At 37.9% G+C, this 15,200-nt stretch overlaps 1 protein-coding gene across 1 annotated transcript in view; it reads right to left on the bottom strand.

Annotated features, from left to right (window-relative positions):
• The window catches only part of plxna3 (plexin A3), a 158,876-nt gene extending 147,837 nt beyond the window's left edge, over nt 1-11,039 (bottom strand). Inside the window, exons 1-2 of the mRNA XM_042729357.1 lie at nt 10,830-11,039; nt 705-1,985 (exon numbers count right to left, since the gene is read on the bottom strand). Coding sequence (XP_042585291.1) covers nt 705-1,886 — 1,182 coding nt within the window. The 5' untranslated portion in view covers nt 1,887-1,985; nt 10,830-11,039. The remainder of the gene's footprint in view (nt 1-704; nt 1,986-10,829) is intronic.
• Nucleotides 11,040-15,200: the final 4,161 nt, after the last annotated feature.

Raw genomic sequence — 15,200 nt, forward strand, 5'->3', positions numbered from 1 at the left:
ACTATAAAAAAAGCATGCAGTTTAAATTAGACACTGAGATGCATTCTTAAAAGGAAAGTGCATGTCAAGAAATGGTGCACTCAAATGGTTAAATATTTGTCATAATCTATTGCTATTTTAAGGGTTGCCCATACTGGGTCCTGGAGGGCTATTGAGTTTAGCTCCAACCCCAATTAAACACACCTGAAGCAGCTAATCAAGATCTTACTAGGCATACTAGAATCTACCAGGCAGGTGTGTTGATTCAAGCTGGAGCAGTAAAAATTAATTAAAGCCAGTTTGGACACCCCTGATATAAGGGGAAAAAAAGGGCTGAAACCAATTAATATCCAACATAAGTGGACACAAATAAATTAATTAAAAACATACATATTTTGAGCATTGGTGGCGCTGATGAATTGTTCATTGGGTCTTGCCCAATGACTGAAAAGAGTGTGAGTGTTCCATAAGAAGGTTGATAAAACAATGTTGATCCAAGAACCTGGAATCCAGGACTTTCTTGATGCTTGAAACAACATTCCTGTCAAGTCCTACACACCCAATTCCCAAAAACCAAAAGGTAATTATAAGTTGGTAATAATAAAAATGTTGCTGTAACCCTGAACCTACCCCTAAAATGTGATTGGTAGATTACTTGGTAAAACTATGATCACAAATACTTGAAATAAAACAGATATAGAGCGAAAATTAATTCAAAGACCCACCGTATTAATACAAGGTAGTTCCTTGTTGAGCAACCAGGGCAGAGACAGCTTTCCTTCCCCGCGGTAACACGACTTGATTCTCTCTCTCATGGCCAGGTTGATCTGGTGCAGCGTGAAGAGGCACAGCACTGTTTCTCTCGGTGGGTTAGCCCTGTTCTTCTGACCCTGCGAGAAGATTACAAACAGGACATCCTCGTCCTCAGAAAGGCCGAGAGCCTGGGCCAGAATCTTCCCAGGACGGTGCTTGTAGGCGGCTTGAACAAGTCGGTATTCCACGCCATCCTTGGTGCACCCAAGTGGGAACTCGACGTAGGAGTAGAACTCTGTGTCATTGGAGCACATCCGGACGATTTTTGAGGTAAAGAACTTCTCGCCGGTCGCATCCACCTGGGTGAGCTGGGTATCCAGTTGCAAAGTGAGGAAAAAGATGTAAGTGCGGCTGGCGAACCCGTAAACATAGTATATGTCGAATGCGGGATATTGAGACAGGGTGTCTGAAGGTATCTTGATTTGAGAGGACACAAACTCATCTTGGTAAACCAAGCTGAACATTTCCATTTTCTCCTCATCTGCCACCAGTTTACGGCTGGATAGGGTTGGGAAATACTCAGATTTGCCATCGATGGCAGCGCCGATGAAGAGGCGGCTGTCACCTTTCTTTTTCTTCAAGTCTTCATCGTCATCGCCCACCACAACTCCAGCCATCCCATTTGACTCATTGGCTCCCGAGAGGTAGTGTTCTTTACGGTGATGTGGTTCACCAAGCTTGAAGAGATCTTCCAGCCGCAGAAACTGGCACACGCCCTGCCAGATGCTTCCACAAGCCACCAGACGGTTACCAGCATAATCAACAAGCAGCAATTTGTTGACGTTGTCAGTGGATTCCAGTTTCTGTGAGCATGGTCGTACATTGGGGGGTGGGTAGCACATGGCGTTGTCCTCCACGGGACCCGTCTGATGCGAGCGCATTTCAGTCAGATTGGCGGAGAGCTTGTAGACTCGGTTTATCGCGCCGATGAACACCTCGCCAGTTTTCCGGTGCATGGTGAGGTGCGTGAGGCTTGTGTCTTTAACCCTGAAGCTCCCGGAGACTTCAGGGGGTTCAGTAGGAGTCACGGAAAACGCCATGTTGGTCCCAGTCAAAACAGAGACGGAAAATACCAGCAGCCACAAGGACCTCATGATTCCAAACCTTCTAATGTGGAGGGGGGAATGAGACAAAGCTCTTCCCTCAAGCGTATTCCAGGCTTTTTCTTCTTTTGCTGTCTCAGTGGTTCATGTCTACAGTGAAAGAGAGAGAAACAAGAAAAAAAAAATTAGTTCGTTTGAAAATGGATTATGCAGGCAAAGCAATGTCTTATCTTTAAAAGTTTAATTGCATTAAAGGGGTCATCATACTTTACAATTTCATTTCCCCCCCCCAAGGCAATACATTTTGCACAGAAAAAGAGTCACAATTTAGTTTTTTGACCCACAATCTGACCCTTATAATCAAGCAGCCCATTTCTTTCCAGTTTGTAATATAGTACAATATAGTTTGCACTACTCTTCATCCTTCAATTACAACCTCTTTCTAAAGCTGCAATACCAATACCTATAAGCATCACAAATTTTGATCATGCAATGATGATAATGCATTTAGTAGCAAAACTAAGTGTTTGTATCATTGAGATTCTTTGGAAGTATAGACAACATGGCTAGAGCCAAATAAAGCCATGCACACATCATGCACAGATTTTCCCACATTTTACTGAGAATCCCTGAAGCTCAAACAACTGGCGTCATTAGCGCCAAGATCTTGTATTCGATTCCCTGGGAATGCATCAACTTGATAAACTTGATAAAATGTATACCTTGTGTAAAACGCATCCAACTTCCTTTGTACTACCTTAACGTGATTAGTGAGGCCAAATTTCTGAACATCAAATCAATAGCTAAGTGTTGCACGTATTTATCTGTCTTGTACACATGCACAAGAGGCGCTCTTGCAGACTCTTACTGGAAATGAAGCTTTGAGTTCTAGTAGAATAAACTTTGACAATAACCGATTTTAAAACCCAACAATCAGAATATCAGCACTTCTGTTTGAGACTCAATCCATCCCTGCCTGCTCTCCATTTGGAGGCATTAGTGACTCAGAGTGGACTGTGAGCCAGTGCGTGACAGCTGGGTGAGGGGATTTTGGGGGTATGTATTGATCGAGTGGCTTTTGTTGGTGCCAAACCATGTCACTCCCACTCCTTTCACTCAATGGATTGCTAATAAACCTTTATGGTCATTGCAAGCACTAATCCCAAGCACATTTGTTAATTAGGAAGCAGCCCTTAACCAGATAGCAAGAACAGGGATGAAAATCATAAGGAATTAAACGATTCCGATTCAAGTGATTCTGTATTTTTAACAATTCTTTGTGATTTGGCAAAGAAAAGGAGTGGTCAATAGAGACAAATGTTGCCAAATGACGAATATTTTACATTTCAAAACAACAATGCAGGGTTCCCACACTCATGACCTTTCCAAATAATTATAAGAATAAGAATATATAAAATTGATTCAAAGTGAGATCAATTCAGTCACTGAAGTATCATTCTGGGAACATGTTTAACCACTGAATTGAACAAACTGAGTTTGTGGTTACAATCAGACTGGCTTAGAAGTCAATTTTCTGCAAAATAACATAACTACATACAACTTATATTCATTTTAGAAACTCTATGGCTTTTCTCGGCCTGGAAAATGCAATTTTACTGAATAACCTGAATAATGGAAAAGAAGAATAAAATTGTATACAATTACTTAATAAATGCATTAAATTAAATGTTTAATATTTAAAAAAAAAAACATCTAAATATATAAATACACAACATGAAAAGGTGCACTTTTGCAGACTACAAGAAATTCTGAATCTCACACACACCGTCCAGAGCTGTTATCCGAATGCCATGAAAATAATTTGCTTTTATTTAAAATAAAAAAGGAACAAGTATTGAATAAGAGCCTTTTTCAACTTTTAAACCTGAGCAAGACGCAAGATCACAGAGGGAAGACAGAAAGAACCCAAAAAACGCAGCGAGAGGTTATAGCACCATTTTATTCGCTCTTGGAAAATTTAACACAAGCGGTTTGCAGATCAAACACATCGGTCGTTTGTTCAATCGCTGCTTCCCCCCACTGGGCAGAACAGCAGGAATGAAAGAGGTCTGCATGGCTCCTGTTGTCTGTCTCCCTTTCTTTCTGTCTTTCTCCCTTTCCGAAGGGAAGGGTCGGGAAGGGCCACATTAAGCACACACAGGCGGAATGAGGCTTCACTTCAACCACAACCTAAGCACTACAGTTTTTCTGCATATGGTAGGACTATAAAAGTCTTGCTTCAATTTGTCTCTGGAAAACATGTGCTCAAGCTACTGCCACAACATTTTTATTCAATAATAGATCACAATATTCAATTCTCACTATACTGTAAAGCTACTTTAGATATTTGTATCAATACTTTGACATGTTCAGTCGACATGAAAAAGCAGATATTAAATCACATCCACCACAAATTTAAATCGCAAATTGCAAATGTAAACAATATATCAGCAGACTTCAAACCTAAAAAATGTAAAAAGTGCATACAAATCACATTTTCAAAAACACCCCTCTGACAGATCCCTGTAATTTAACGTTGCGAACAATGCTGGAAAAATCACTGCAGACTTCAGGTTCCTAAAATCCGAAATCCTTGCTCATTGTATTATAATGACGTATTGTAATACATTCCCTGATTTGCAGGAGAAGCTATTGAACAGCAATCACAGTAATTTCATTAGCACAGTAGAAGCCGGCTGGTCCCAGTGAAAAAGCTGAATGCCTAAGCAGAACGTTTTAACCCAGGAAAGACAGACAGAGAGAGATAGTCACATAAGCCTCAGGGGGTATCTGCTCAGATCTAAGCATTACTGTACTTGTTAATAGCAAATTAGGCTGATTTGACAGTCTTTACAGTGTCTCTGGCTGTTTTCATAATGGTAAACACACGACGGGTGGCCATGGAGCTCTGCAAACGCTAAATAATATCGAAATTAAATCATTCGCACTAAATTTCCCATCAAAACAGAGCAGAAATAAAGCAAACACATGAAAGTTGAGGAAAGCATTAGCGTCCATCACCACTCTAAAGTGTCTAAGCGCTGGCGGAGTTGGCAAATCTGCACCAACCCAAAACAAATATTTATTCGAGAACGTGACAGACGGTTTGGGTGTTCTGCAATTTTTCAAGCACGTCAATATTTCTGACAAACGCCCCCCTGTGACCTTTCTGCCCGTCCTCAACTGTAAACATGAAGCCGGGTGGAATCCTGATGAGACGAGCAGCGCTGAGCCCATAAAACCACCAGCTTCACATGCCAGCGCATGTTTGTGCGGGGTTTTTTTAAAGCACCCAGGTGAAATGGACTCATCTATTAGCCTTGTTTTCAACACTAATTTTAGCTCACTGCTGCCCCTCTTCATCACTGGTGATTTAACACATCAATCAGTTTGGTCACTTGCTGGAAAAATAATGGACGGTTTCAGATTGAGCCCTCGAGTCCAACGGCATGGTTAAAACTCGGTCAGAGAGGAACACAATATGATACGATATGAGGTTAGTGGTTCAGAGAATCACACGATCACCAGACATGCTACAGTCGGGGTGAAGCAAGTGCCATGAAATATCAATAACACAGAAAAGATTCATTATTTTCCTTCACAGGAAAAAAAAAGCAAAACAAAACAAGTTCTGAAGCCTGTCTGCTGCGCATCCACTAAATGATTTTAAATGACACAGGCAGGTAATAACCCATACAAATATTTACCATGGAAATCACAGTCTCTGTCAAAACAACTTAAAATATGACCAATGGATAGAAAATACAGCCATACAAGGATCTAAAGCCTTTTTTAAAACACAAATAAAAATAAAAAATTGGTAAAAATGTTACGTTACATGTTTACGAAAGCTTTTTATTTCAGATAAATGCTGGACTTTGGATCTTTCTATTCATCAAAGAATCCTGAAAAATGAACAGGAATAAACTACATGTTAGAATATATTCGAAAAGAAAGCAGTTATTTTAAATAGTAAAAATACTTCACAATATTACTGCTTTTGCAGTATTTTTGGATCAAATAAATGCAGGCTTGGTGTGCAGAAAATACTTTATTTAAAAAAAATAAAAAATCTTACTGTTCAAAAACTATGCTTTTACAATAGCAACAATTAACCATGATACTATAGTGGAAAACATGTTCACATGTTAAAAAAATGGTAAATTTACCAAAAATATATTACAAAGATAGAGAGAAATAGATCTTTCTTCTTTCTTTTCTTTTAAACGCCATACCAGCTTCTAAGGCTATATTCATGGCGAGAATAAAGTGCAATCAATCAAAGGAAGACTAGAAAAGATGTTTAAAATTTATTTCCTCTAGAAATCTTAGGACCATGTTCGGATTCACTTGATTAAAATTTTTTGAGAGAAATAGATCATTAGTCCATCTAATCAAGGACACACAACAGCATCCTCTTCTCCTCACTCCTGTAATGAGGGTCAACAGCTCTCGATTAGAACGAAGACGATGGAAAGAAAAAAAATCTAAATTGTTCTTTTCACAGGATTGGACATGATATCACACATGGATGAATCCACACTGAGACCCATCAGGCCAACACCTCAAATAAACTTCATTATGCTGCTGCCTCATCCGTGGTAATCAGGGGTGTTTGCTGAATCATAAATGCATAAACATAAATCTGTTATTCTTCCGTCTCCATTTTCCATGTAAAATAATACCCCAAACACAACCCAGTTACATAAACATAGGATGTGCATGGGAAAATGCAAATGTATACAAGTGTTTGATCTCTAAAGCTGTATATTAAACAATAAGTAATTTAAGTTTAATAAAAATAATTATTATTCTTATATAAACTGTTATTATTAAATACCATTTATATAAAAGAAATATTAGATTTAAGAGTTTTATGTAATATAGCAACATATTTATAATAAAATATATAATCGAATAAGAAATTATTAGATATTTAAATAACGCTAAAATATTAACAACAACTACGGCAAACAGCACTCATGATGCATGACACAAGCAGACCAATTAAAAACGGCATAGAAGTGACTACATCTACTAAATCCAACTCAGACTAAATTACAAACTGTGGACTCGGATAGATTTATGTGCAATGCTATAGAAATAATCAATATATTGATTTCTAAATCCACTTTTGCCTTGTCTGTTCAATGCTTTCATCTGCCAAAGTAGCAATGTCTTTGCATGATCTTCATTTAGAGCGCTTTTCTCAGCAAATATTGATATATGTGATTAATTGTGATTTCATTTGACAAATGAACTGGCTTATCGTGTAATTAGCTCAATTAGGGTTTTTAATTGATTGACAACCCAAATATAAAACAAAACCATTGTCGGAAACGGCTTCATACTAATGTGAACTGTTCAAACATTCTTCCCAAGCCTCTTCTTCTCTACAAAAATATTGGTTCAAATGAAAAAAGAAGAGGAGAGTAGTATAATAAAACAAGTGTTTTTTGATATAACTGACAGAGCTCGAGGCAAATATCATCGGCTGTATCTGTTGGCAGGACGCTGCCGTGGCCATAAGCGGCTCTGTCCTCGAGAGACCACAATATTGAGTCAACAAAGGGCCAAAACCTCCATACATTCAATCCCCAAAATAATTCAGCTTCACATATATAGTGCACTTCTCTTCCGAGGGTCACAACCCTGAGCATTATGAGCTCTCAGGGTCACAGAAGGCGGCTGAGGAACCTCCACGTGTCCTCCAATTATTTCCTCTTTTTGTTGTTTTTTTTTTGTGTTTTATTTTGTTGTATGGTCGTGTTGGAGGATTGTGTTTAAGTTTTTTTTTTCGTTCTTTATTTGATTGTTTATGTGATTGTATATGTGAGCAAACACACACTGAAATAAATGTGGTAGTATTATCACACAGAAACTATTCCAATAATCTGTGCAACAATCTCGAAAACATTTTACAGAAGCATTAATGGTATGACAAAAGCACAAAAGTAACTAAAAATAGATTTACGGACTTACTAACCAAAGTCAAAACAGCCCAACTTCAAATTTCTATGATATTATGGTCCCTAAATATTACTTGTGTGTCACTCATTTGACTTTTTAATAGTCTGCCAAGCGCAAATCATAAATATAAAAAGTTACGCACATTACTAAGGGAAGGAAATATTACATTTTGAATGAAAAAAAAGAGGTTAAAAGTGCAATCTGTTTAATTGGCCTAGTCTTTGACAAATCTAAAAATTAAACACATTTTAAAGAGGTTCTTTAGTATTTGTCAGCTGAAGTGTCAAAATTCAAGTACACAACAATAAAACCTATTTAAACGATAAGTGTAAGCCTAGTTTGCATTCACAAAATATTAAATATGACATCTAGCCTGACTAGGCACTTTCTATCCAACTGAACTTAAAAACTTAACTTCAGTTTCTGGCTTAGATTTGTAAGTATAATCAAATTGGCTGGACAACTGCTGAATCTCACATAACTTAAAAATGGAGTTGAAATTGCTTCAACTTGATGAGTTAAAGTAAAAGGAAAACTTGTTTCCATGACTTCTGACTAGATCATTTTTACAAGAGCAACTCGAGACTAGTCACCCAACACACACACACAAAAAAAAAGAATATAATTTGAATCAGAGATAACTTATTCATATTTAGAAGTACTGTGGTCACCACAAGCTAATAAGAACTCCACACCCTTCTAAACAAACAACGTTTGACGTTTACGCCATCCTTAGTATTTCAAACTAAACGTTCAGTTTTAATCCAATATAACAAGACAAATCCACCAGCCTAAACCATTGGGAAGGCAGCAGGCAGAGAGAGAGAGAGCGAGAGAGTTTGAGAACAGACAGTAGCTATTGTTCAGTGATTAGCACCAGCCGTGACTCCACATGGCAGTTGTACTCATGGCTTACTCACAGGACGAGAGCACAACGCTGCCGTTTTATTCCACACTCAAAGATATACGGAGCCTCTCGTTGACATCACAAGGCCGGAGTATGCAGGACAGTAACCTTGCTCTGAAGCGAGCGAATCACAGCACAAATTTACAGTTGAGATTTATCCTCAGGTGCTCGGCCGGCGGTAATCAAACAGACAACTAAATATCATGTGCCCTGATGAAAGGGTTCAGGGGGCGACAGTCGCTGTGTTGATATAAAGATGATTACAGCCGGGACAAGGTCAGCAGAACTGTGCTTCAATTGACGAGGACGGGTTATTCATAAACCAGCACTGATCTCATCAACGCAACATCATCTAATAATGCAGCAAGAAAAAAACACTAGTACTTACGGCTGAAACACATTGAGCAGTCTTGCTTTGAATTCAGTGGGCTTTCGTTTCAGTCCTGGGGGTGAAACATGTGGCCTATAATTCATCTACACATGTACATGACCAGAAATGCCAGGTAACTTGTGATGCTTATCTGTTCTATGTACTGTAGTAGAGCCATAACAGCAGACAGTTGTCTCCCCGCTTCCAAACAACTTTCTATTTTTACATCAGTGGCCAATTTGTCGGTTAATGCACTGATTGAATTTATTCATGGAGGTATTTCCAGCCCAAATCAATCCATTTAGGTTCGCTACGCTGCAGTTTCATCTATCCTAAAGAAAATTTAATTTCACATAGGAGCCAATCGAGCAAAACACATCGAATCTATATGGAATCTCTATTATTGTTCAGTCTCCAAATAAATCAGATTACAACAGAAAATGCAAAACTACTGGAAATACATAAACACTGATTGATTATACATATATCCATCTATAAAAAATATTGTGTATATATAGAGGGAGAGAGAGAGAGAGAGAGATGAACAGATAGACGGATAGTTAGCCAGACAGTATGTTTACATATGCATATGTGTGTATATATACATGTATGTACATATATACATATATATACATATATATAAAAAATATACATTTATAAAATTTTATAATAATTTTTAATAACATAATAATAGTAATTTATTATTATAATTTGTGTTACAACTTAAATTCCATACAAACCATATGTATTATTTAATATTAGTTCACGCAAGCTCTTATATTATTTTCATTTCCCCAAAGCATATATTCCGATACAGAGATCGGAGATTTGTTATGTGTAAAACGCGTTTTGCTCGGTTCCCTCCTCCACAGCACCGAACATCCTCCAGCGGAGCTCGTACTAATCTCAGCCCGGGTTAGAGCATCCCTGATCCGGCTACTGCAGGCAGCCACAGCCCCTCTCCTCTCCACCCAGACATGGATCAAACTGGCACCCAAGGATTTGAATGATCAGTTCTCGTACAAACCCCTCAATTGCATCTTATCGCGGGAATTACCCATGCAAGGAAATAAACGAAATCAATGTGCAAATTAAGCAATACGTTTGATTTTAGTTTAGGCTTTAATGGGAGGAACACCATTTGGGTCATTTGCCTAGAGGAAAACAATATTTTAGTCATGTGACTGTTACAGATGTAACAGGCAAACAGATTGAGTGCATCATATCACCTTTTTCCCCCTAGTATCTATTTAATCTGCCTGTGTTAATTAACTAAAACACTGCTTTTTCTTCTTCTTTAATTACGACCCCCTGATTGTGGTCTGTACTGTTTATTCAAAGCAACTTTCCATCTGAAATGTCAATATGCATGTGCTAGATCCATGCACAACCACCAACAGACCAGACTGCAATAATTATCCATTGTGTATTGGTTACTAAAAAGCAGTCAAGTCATTTCAATGCATTTCTTAATGCACAACACAAATGCACGGATTTTTTACCTCCTTTTAGCTAAACACTGCTTTTAATGCCCCCTTTGTTCTTGCTGGCTTTATTGACCACATCCATCTGGATCAGTTTAACCATCTATCCTCTCATCTAAGAGATCGCGTTGTTATTTTGTTTTTTTTTAATGTGGTAAAAGAAGCACGCGTTACATCTCCGAATCATGCGTTAACGATTTCGCTACAATAAAGCCATGCATCAGAATGAATCGTTCGCGCGAATGTTTGTGTATCACTCGTACCTGTGTTCAAAGTGCAACAGTTACATCCACAGTTGGGTTTTGTAGAGCCTCTCTGTGCGTATCGCAGGCGGATTCGGAGATATAGCTTTATTTTCCAGTGCAAAACGCCCGTATGAAGCCGTAAATGCGCTCAACGCGTCGATAGCATGGTATTCTCCAGTCCGTACCTCAAGAAAGCGTCGCGCTTTACTTCAGAAGCGTGGAGTCGCAGCTATCGCTTTAAAATGGAGCGTACCATTCGGACGGTAGGGGAGCGGCGAAACTCGTATGTAAATCGTATATGTTTTGAAGGGACTTCGAATAACTCAGTCACTCAATGATTGAGTTTTACTTAAATTTATGGTTAAGAAAGAGCGGAATGTCTTATCATAATTTAAGAACCGCGTAAATGTTTTACAATGTTGTTGTCAGATATCCCTGTAATAATGAATGGCATCATCCCGCCCTTCATTTAGGATTCTCTAGCAACCCAGATGTTGAGTAGACTGTAAAAACAGACGGATATGTCTGGATTACAACAATTAAGGTCATGATGCTGGGAGATGAGAAATTGGTTGCATCTTTGGCTAATAAATACAGACTAATCATTTAATCTTCCAGTCAACAAGCATTAATATATCACCCAAAAAGGAAGATACCACCCTGAAAAGATTAATTTCAATCCCCAATTCTGTTGTTATTAAATCAAATTTGGACTTTTGTGGTTTTGAGTCAATGTTTATTAGTTTTAAAGTCATCTATATGCTATAGCGTTCTCCCAAAAGTTGACCAAATATTTTTATGCATTTATGCACATTCATTCTCTTATGGGAAAACGAATGAAAACTATTGATTAATGTCACACTTACTAGCGTATAAAAAATTGTAACTAATCAAATGCAATCTAGAATTAAAAGCTCCCTCTTTTTAATTTCATATAGCAATATCATGTTATTTGTGTGTGTGCCCATATGGCATTTTTTTCTTGCCAAAATATATTTTAAATATATATTGGCATAAATATATTTATGTAAATATATTTTAGCTACCTTTTGTATATTTTAAAATGTATTTATTATATAGGAATTTTCCTGAAGGAGAATCAAAATAACAGCAGCAAGATTAAATAGAGAGCAAATTGATACTTTAGATGTTTCTACTGCGAAAAAGACCTCTGTAATCTAACAAGTTTTCTCTAGAGTTTCAAAACAGTTTAAGAATGTCTCAAACTGTACTCGGATTTGCCAGTCTGTGATCAAAAGTTTAACAATGAACGATATGATCCTGAAGCCAAATGATCTGAGCTGTGCGATAATGTGTCTTTTTTAAGAGCTTCTGAGACAAAAGGTGATACCTCAATGAAGCGTAACGGAGATCTCCAACAAGCCTCCTGTGCTATAAAAAAGCATCGTCTGAGTTTTAAAACATTCTTCTGGGAGCTCCTAAGCAGGTCAAAGGTGTTCAAGCATCTGATTTGCTCTTTGATCTTCTACAACTCTTTGATTCTGCAAGTAAAATATTTCACAGAGGTCACGTGGCAGAGGTCGGATTAGATTCACGCTAAAGCAAATGCATTCTGGGTGTCTTATGATGTGGTTCAGAGTGTTATTTTCTGACTTGCGCAGGCAGCAGATCTGTCCTTTGCTGTTTGCTTTTAATGAAGTTTGATGTAATCTGTTAGCAAATAGCCACGCAGTCCAGTTATTCAAGTCATGTGGCCCAGTAAATGGCTGTTTAGGGAAAATGACACTCCATGGTAAACAAACACCAAAATCGCCTCATGTAAACACAGCAAATCTACAAATCCATGCCTATGGCATTTCAATCATAAGAGCTAATAGTCTTCAGAATGACTTCACTAATATGCGTTTTACAACCCCTGACTCCAGAGGGCAAATTTCAACTAGTTCCCAGAAAAAGAAGTCTCAAATCTCAGATGCGAAGACAAAGTTTAAAATCTAATCCTAACCAATAAGTGACTAAAATCCAGTTAGTATCTAAATGCCGAAACTACCGAGATCTCAAAATAACCCGACGGCGGTTGGGTGGGATGGTAACGTTTGACTTCCCTGCTCTCCCCCTCCTTCTCCCCCTGTGATCCCGGCAGTGTTTGTGCTTGGCACGTTCTGCCCAACCCTGTTCTTTTCCTCTGTAATTGTGAGCATCTGTAATTGAAGCCAGCAGCCGTAGTCGTTGGTTCCTCAACCACATTGGGGTTTTGGAGGATGGTGCTGCTCGGTGCCGCTGTGCACATGCAGCAAGCCCGACAAGACAGGTTGGAAAATTCAGGAAAATGGAGGAGTATGTGGGAGGAAACTTCCAGGGCTGATGAAAGAGTGTGGTTTGTCCTTGCAAACATAAACCTCATCAGAGCAAAACACTGTCACATCCCAAAAACTGGAAATTTGATTCCTAAAGGACAACATTGCATGGGTGCATTTGACCCCTGGAGGACCATTGGTTTCACTGTGAAATCAGTTCAATCATGTTGAGTTGTCACTGGTTTTCCTTTAAAACAAGAAGCGTAAATGTAAAAGTACATAAGATGTGTTTAAAATCAAACTCTGAAATGTATTAATCATGTGATTCAAGTTCCCAAGTTCAATCATGTTGAGTTGTGACTAGTTTTGCTTCCAAAAAAGAAGTGTCAAAATCTGCTTAAAATCAAACTCTGAAATGTATTATTTATGATATTCAGGTTCCCATGTTCAGTCATCTTCAGTTGTGAATAGTTTTGCTTTCAAAAAAGAAGTCTGTCATACAAAAGTACCCAGTGAAATCAAACTCTGAAGTGTATTAAGTTTTCAAGTTTGAGAACGTCATGCAATCTGTTTATGTTGGCATTAGCTTAATTTGGCTTGCAACTAACAAATGACAAACAAAATACAGCAAAGTTTGGTTTGAGGGGACACACAGCCTGAGATACTACAACAAAAAGCATATTATTCCTCCCTTTTAAAGGTTAAAGGAATAGATCAACCAAAAAAAAGGAATTTTGCTGAAAAATGACTCACTCTCTAGCCATTCAAGATGTCGATTAGTTTGTTTCTTCATCAGAACAGATTTGGCGAAATGTAGCATTACATCACTTGCTCACCAGTGGATCCTCTGTAGTGAATGGGTGTCGTCAGAATGAGAGTCCAAACAGCTGATAAAAACATCACAATATTCCACAAGTAATCCACACTACTCCAATCCATCAATTAACATCTTGTGAAGTGAAAAGCTGCTTGTTTTTCAAGCCATTGCTTCAAGGTTATTACTTTCTCCAGTGAAAAAAATAATTTAATTGGAATCTGGTGAGAAATATGCACAGATAAAACACTGTTTACAAGAAAAAGTCCAATATCATTCTAATACATCAATACAAGAGACTTTTTTGCTGGAGAAAGTGTTGTAATGGATTATGGAGTAATGTAGATCACTTGTGGATTATTGTGATGTTTTTATCAGCTGTTTGGACTCTCGATCTGACGGCACCCATTCACTGCAGAGGATCCACTAGTGTGTGAAGTAATGCTACATTTCTCCTAATCTGTTTCCATGAAGAAACAAACTCATCTACATCTTGGATAGCTTGAGGGTGAGTAGATTTATTTTTAGGTGGACCATTCCTTTAAATAACCCTGTTTGTTCTGCCATCAGGACTACATATGATTATACAGATATATTTTATTATTTGCATTTAACATTGATTTAGCACCTAGTGTTCTGAACTATACTGAACATCATTTATGCACTTAGCAGACACTTTTATTCAAAGTGACCACATTGAACGAATGCATTTATAACACCTTCTAATGACGCTCTCTTTAGTTAATGCAACTAGTTAGTAATCTTAAAGAGGACTGCTTTGCTCAGCTGAAAAATATCATTTAAGCAATAACCTCTCATTTCATGCTACACCATGTGCTATCAGGGGGAATAAAACAACCTTTTCATCAAATGCGATATCTGCTCCTTTTTATCATGTCATGCAGCCCCAGTGAATCATGATTTATTACGACTCTCCAGTTATTTGATTTTGCCAGTAAAATGTTTTGCAGAGGTCATGTGGCGTCTCATCTGAAGGTCGTAGTGGGAGACTAGTAAAGCATATTCACGAGATGATGCCACATGTACAGTATAGTCTGTTTATGGGCCTGACTGAAACTTTATTAACCTTGAGAAGGATTCCTAATGTTTACTGCCAATTACTGTTGTGTTTTAGGTTCTCGTTTTGAAATTTTAATTAATGTGAACTATTTTTAGTGCTGAAAACATGTTCTTCATTTCATTAACATTACAGTTAAGTTCACAAGTTCTTAAGAAGATCTTAATACTTTTTGACAGAACAACATTTGTGATGGTGAATATAAATGAAAAATAACTGAGAACTGTAATTATCATGGT

Source organism: Cyprinus carpio, chromosome B8, assembly GCF_018340385.1.
Source record: "Cyprinus carpio isolate SPL01 chromosome B8, ASM1834038v1, whole genome shotgun sequence".
NCBI lineage: Eukaryota > Metazoa > Chordata > Actinopteri > Cypriniformes > Cyprinidae > Cyprinus > Cyprinus carpio.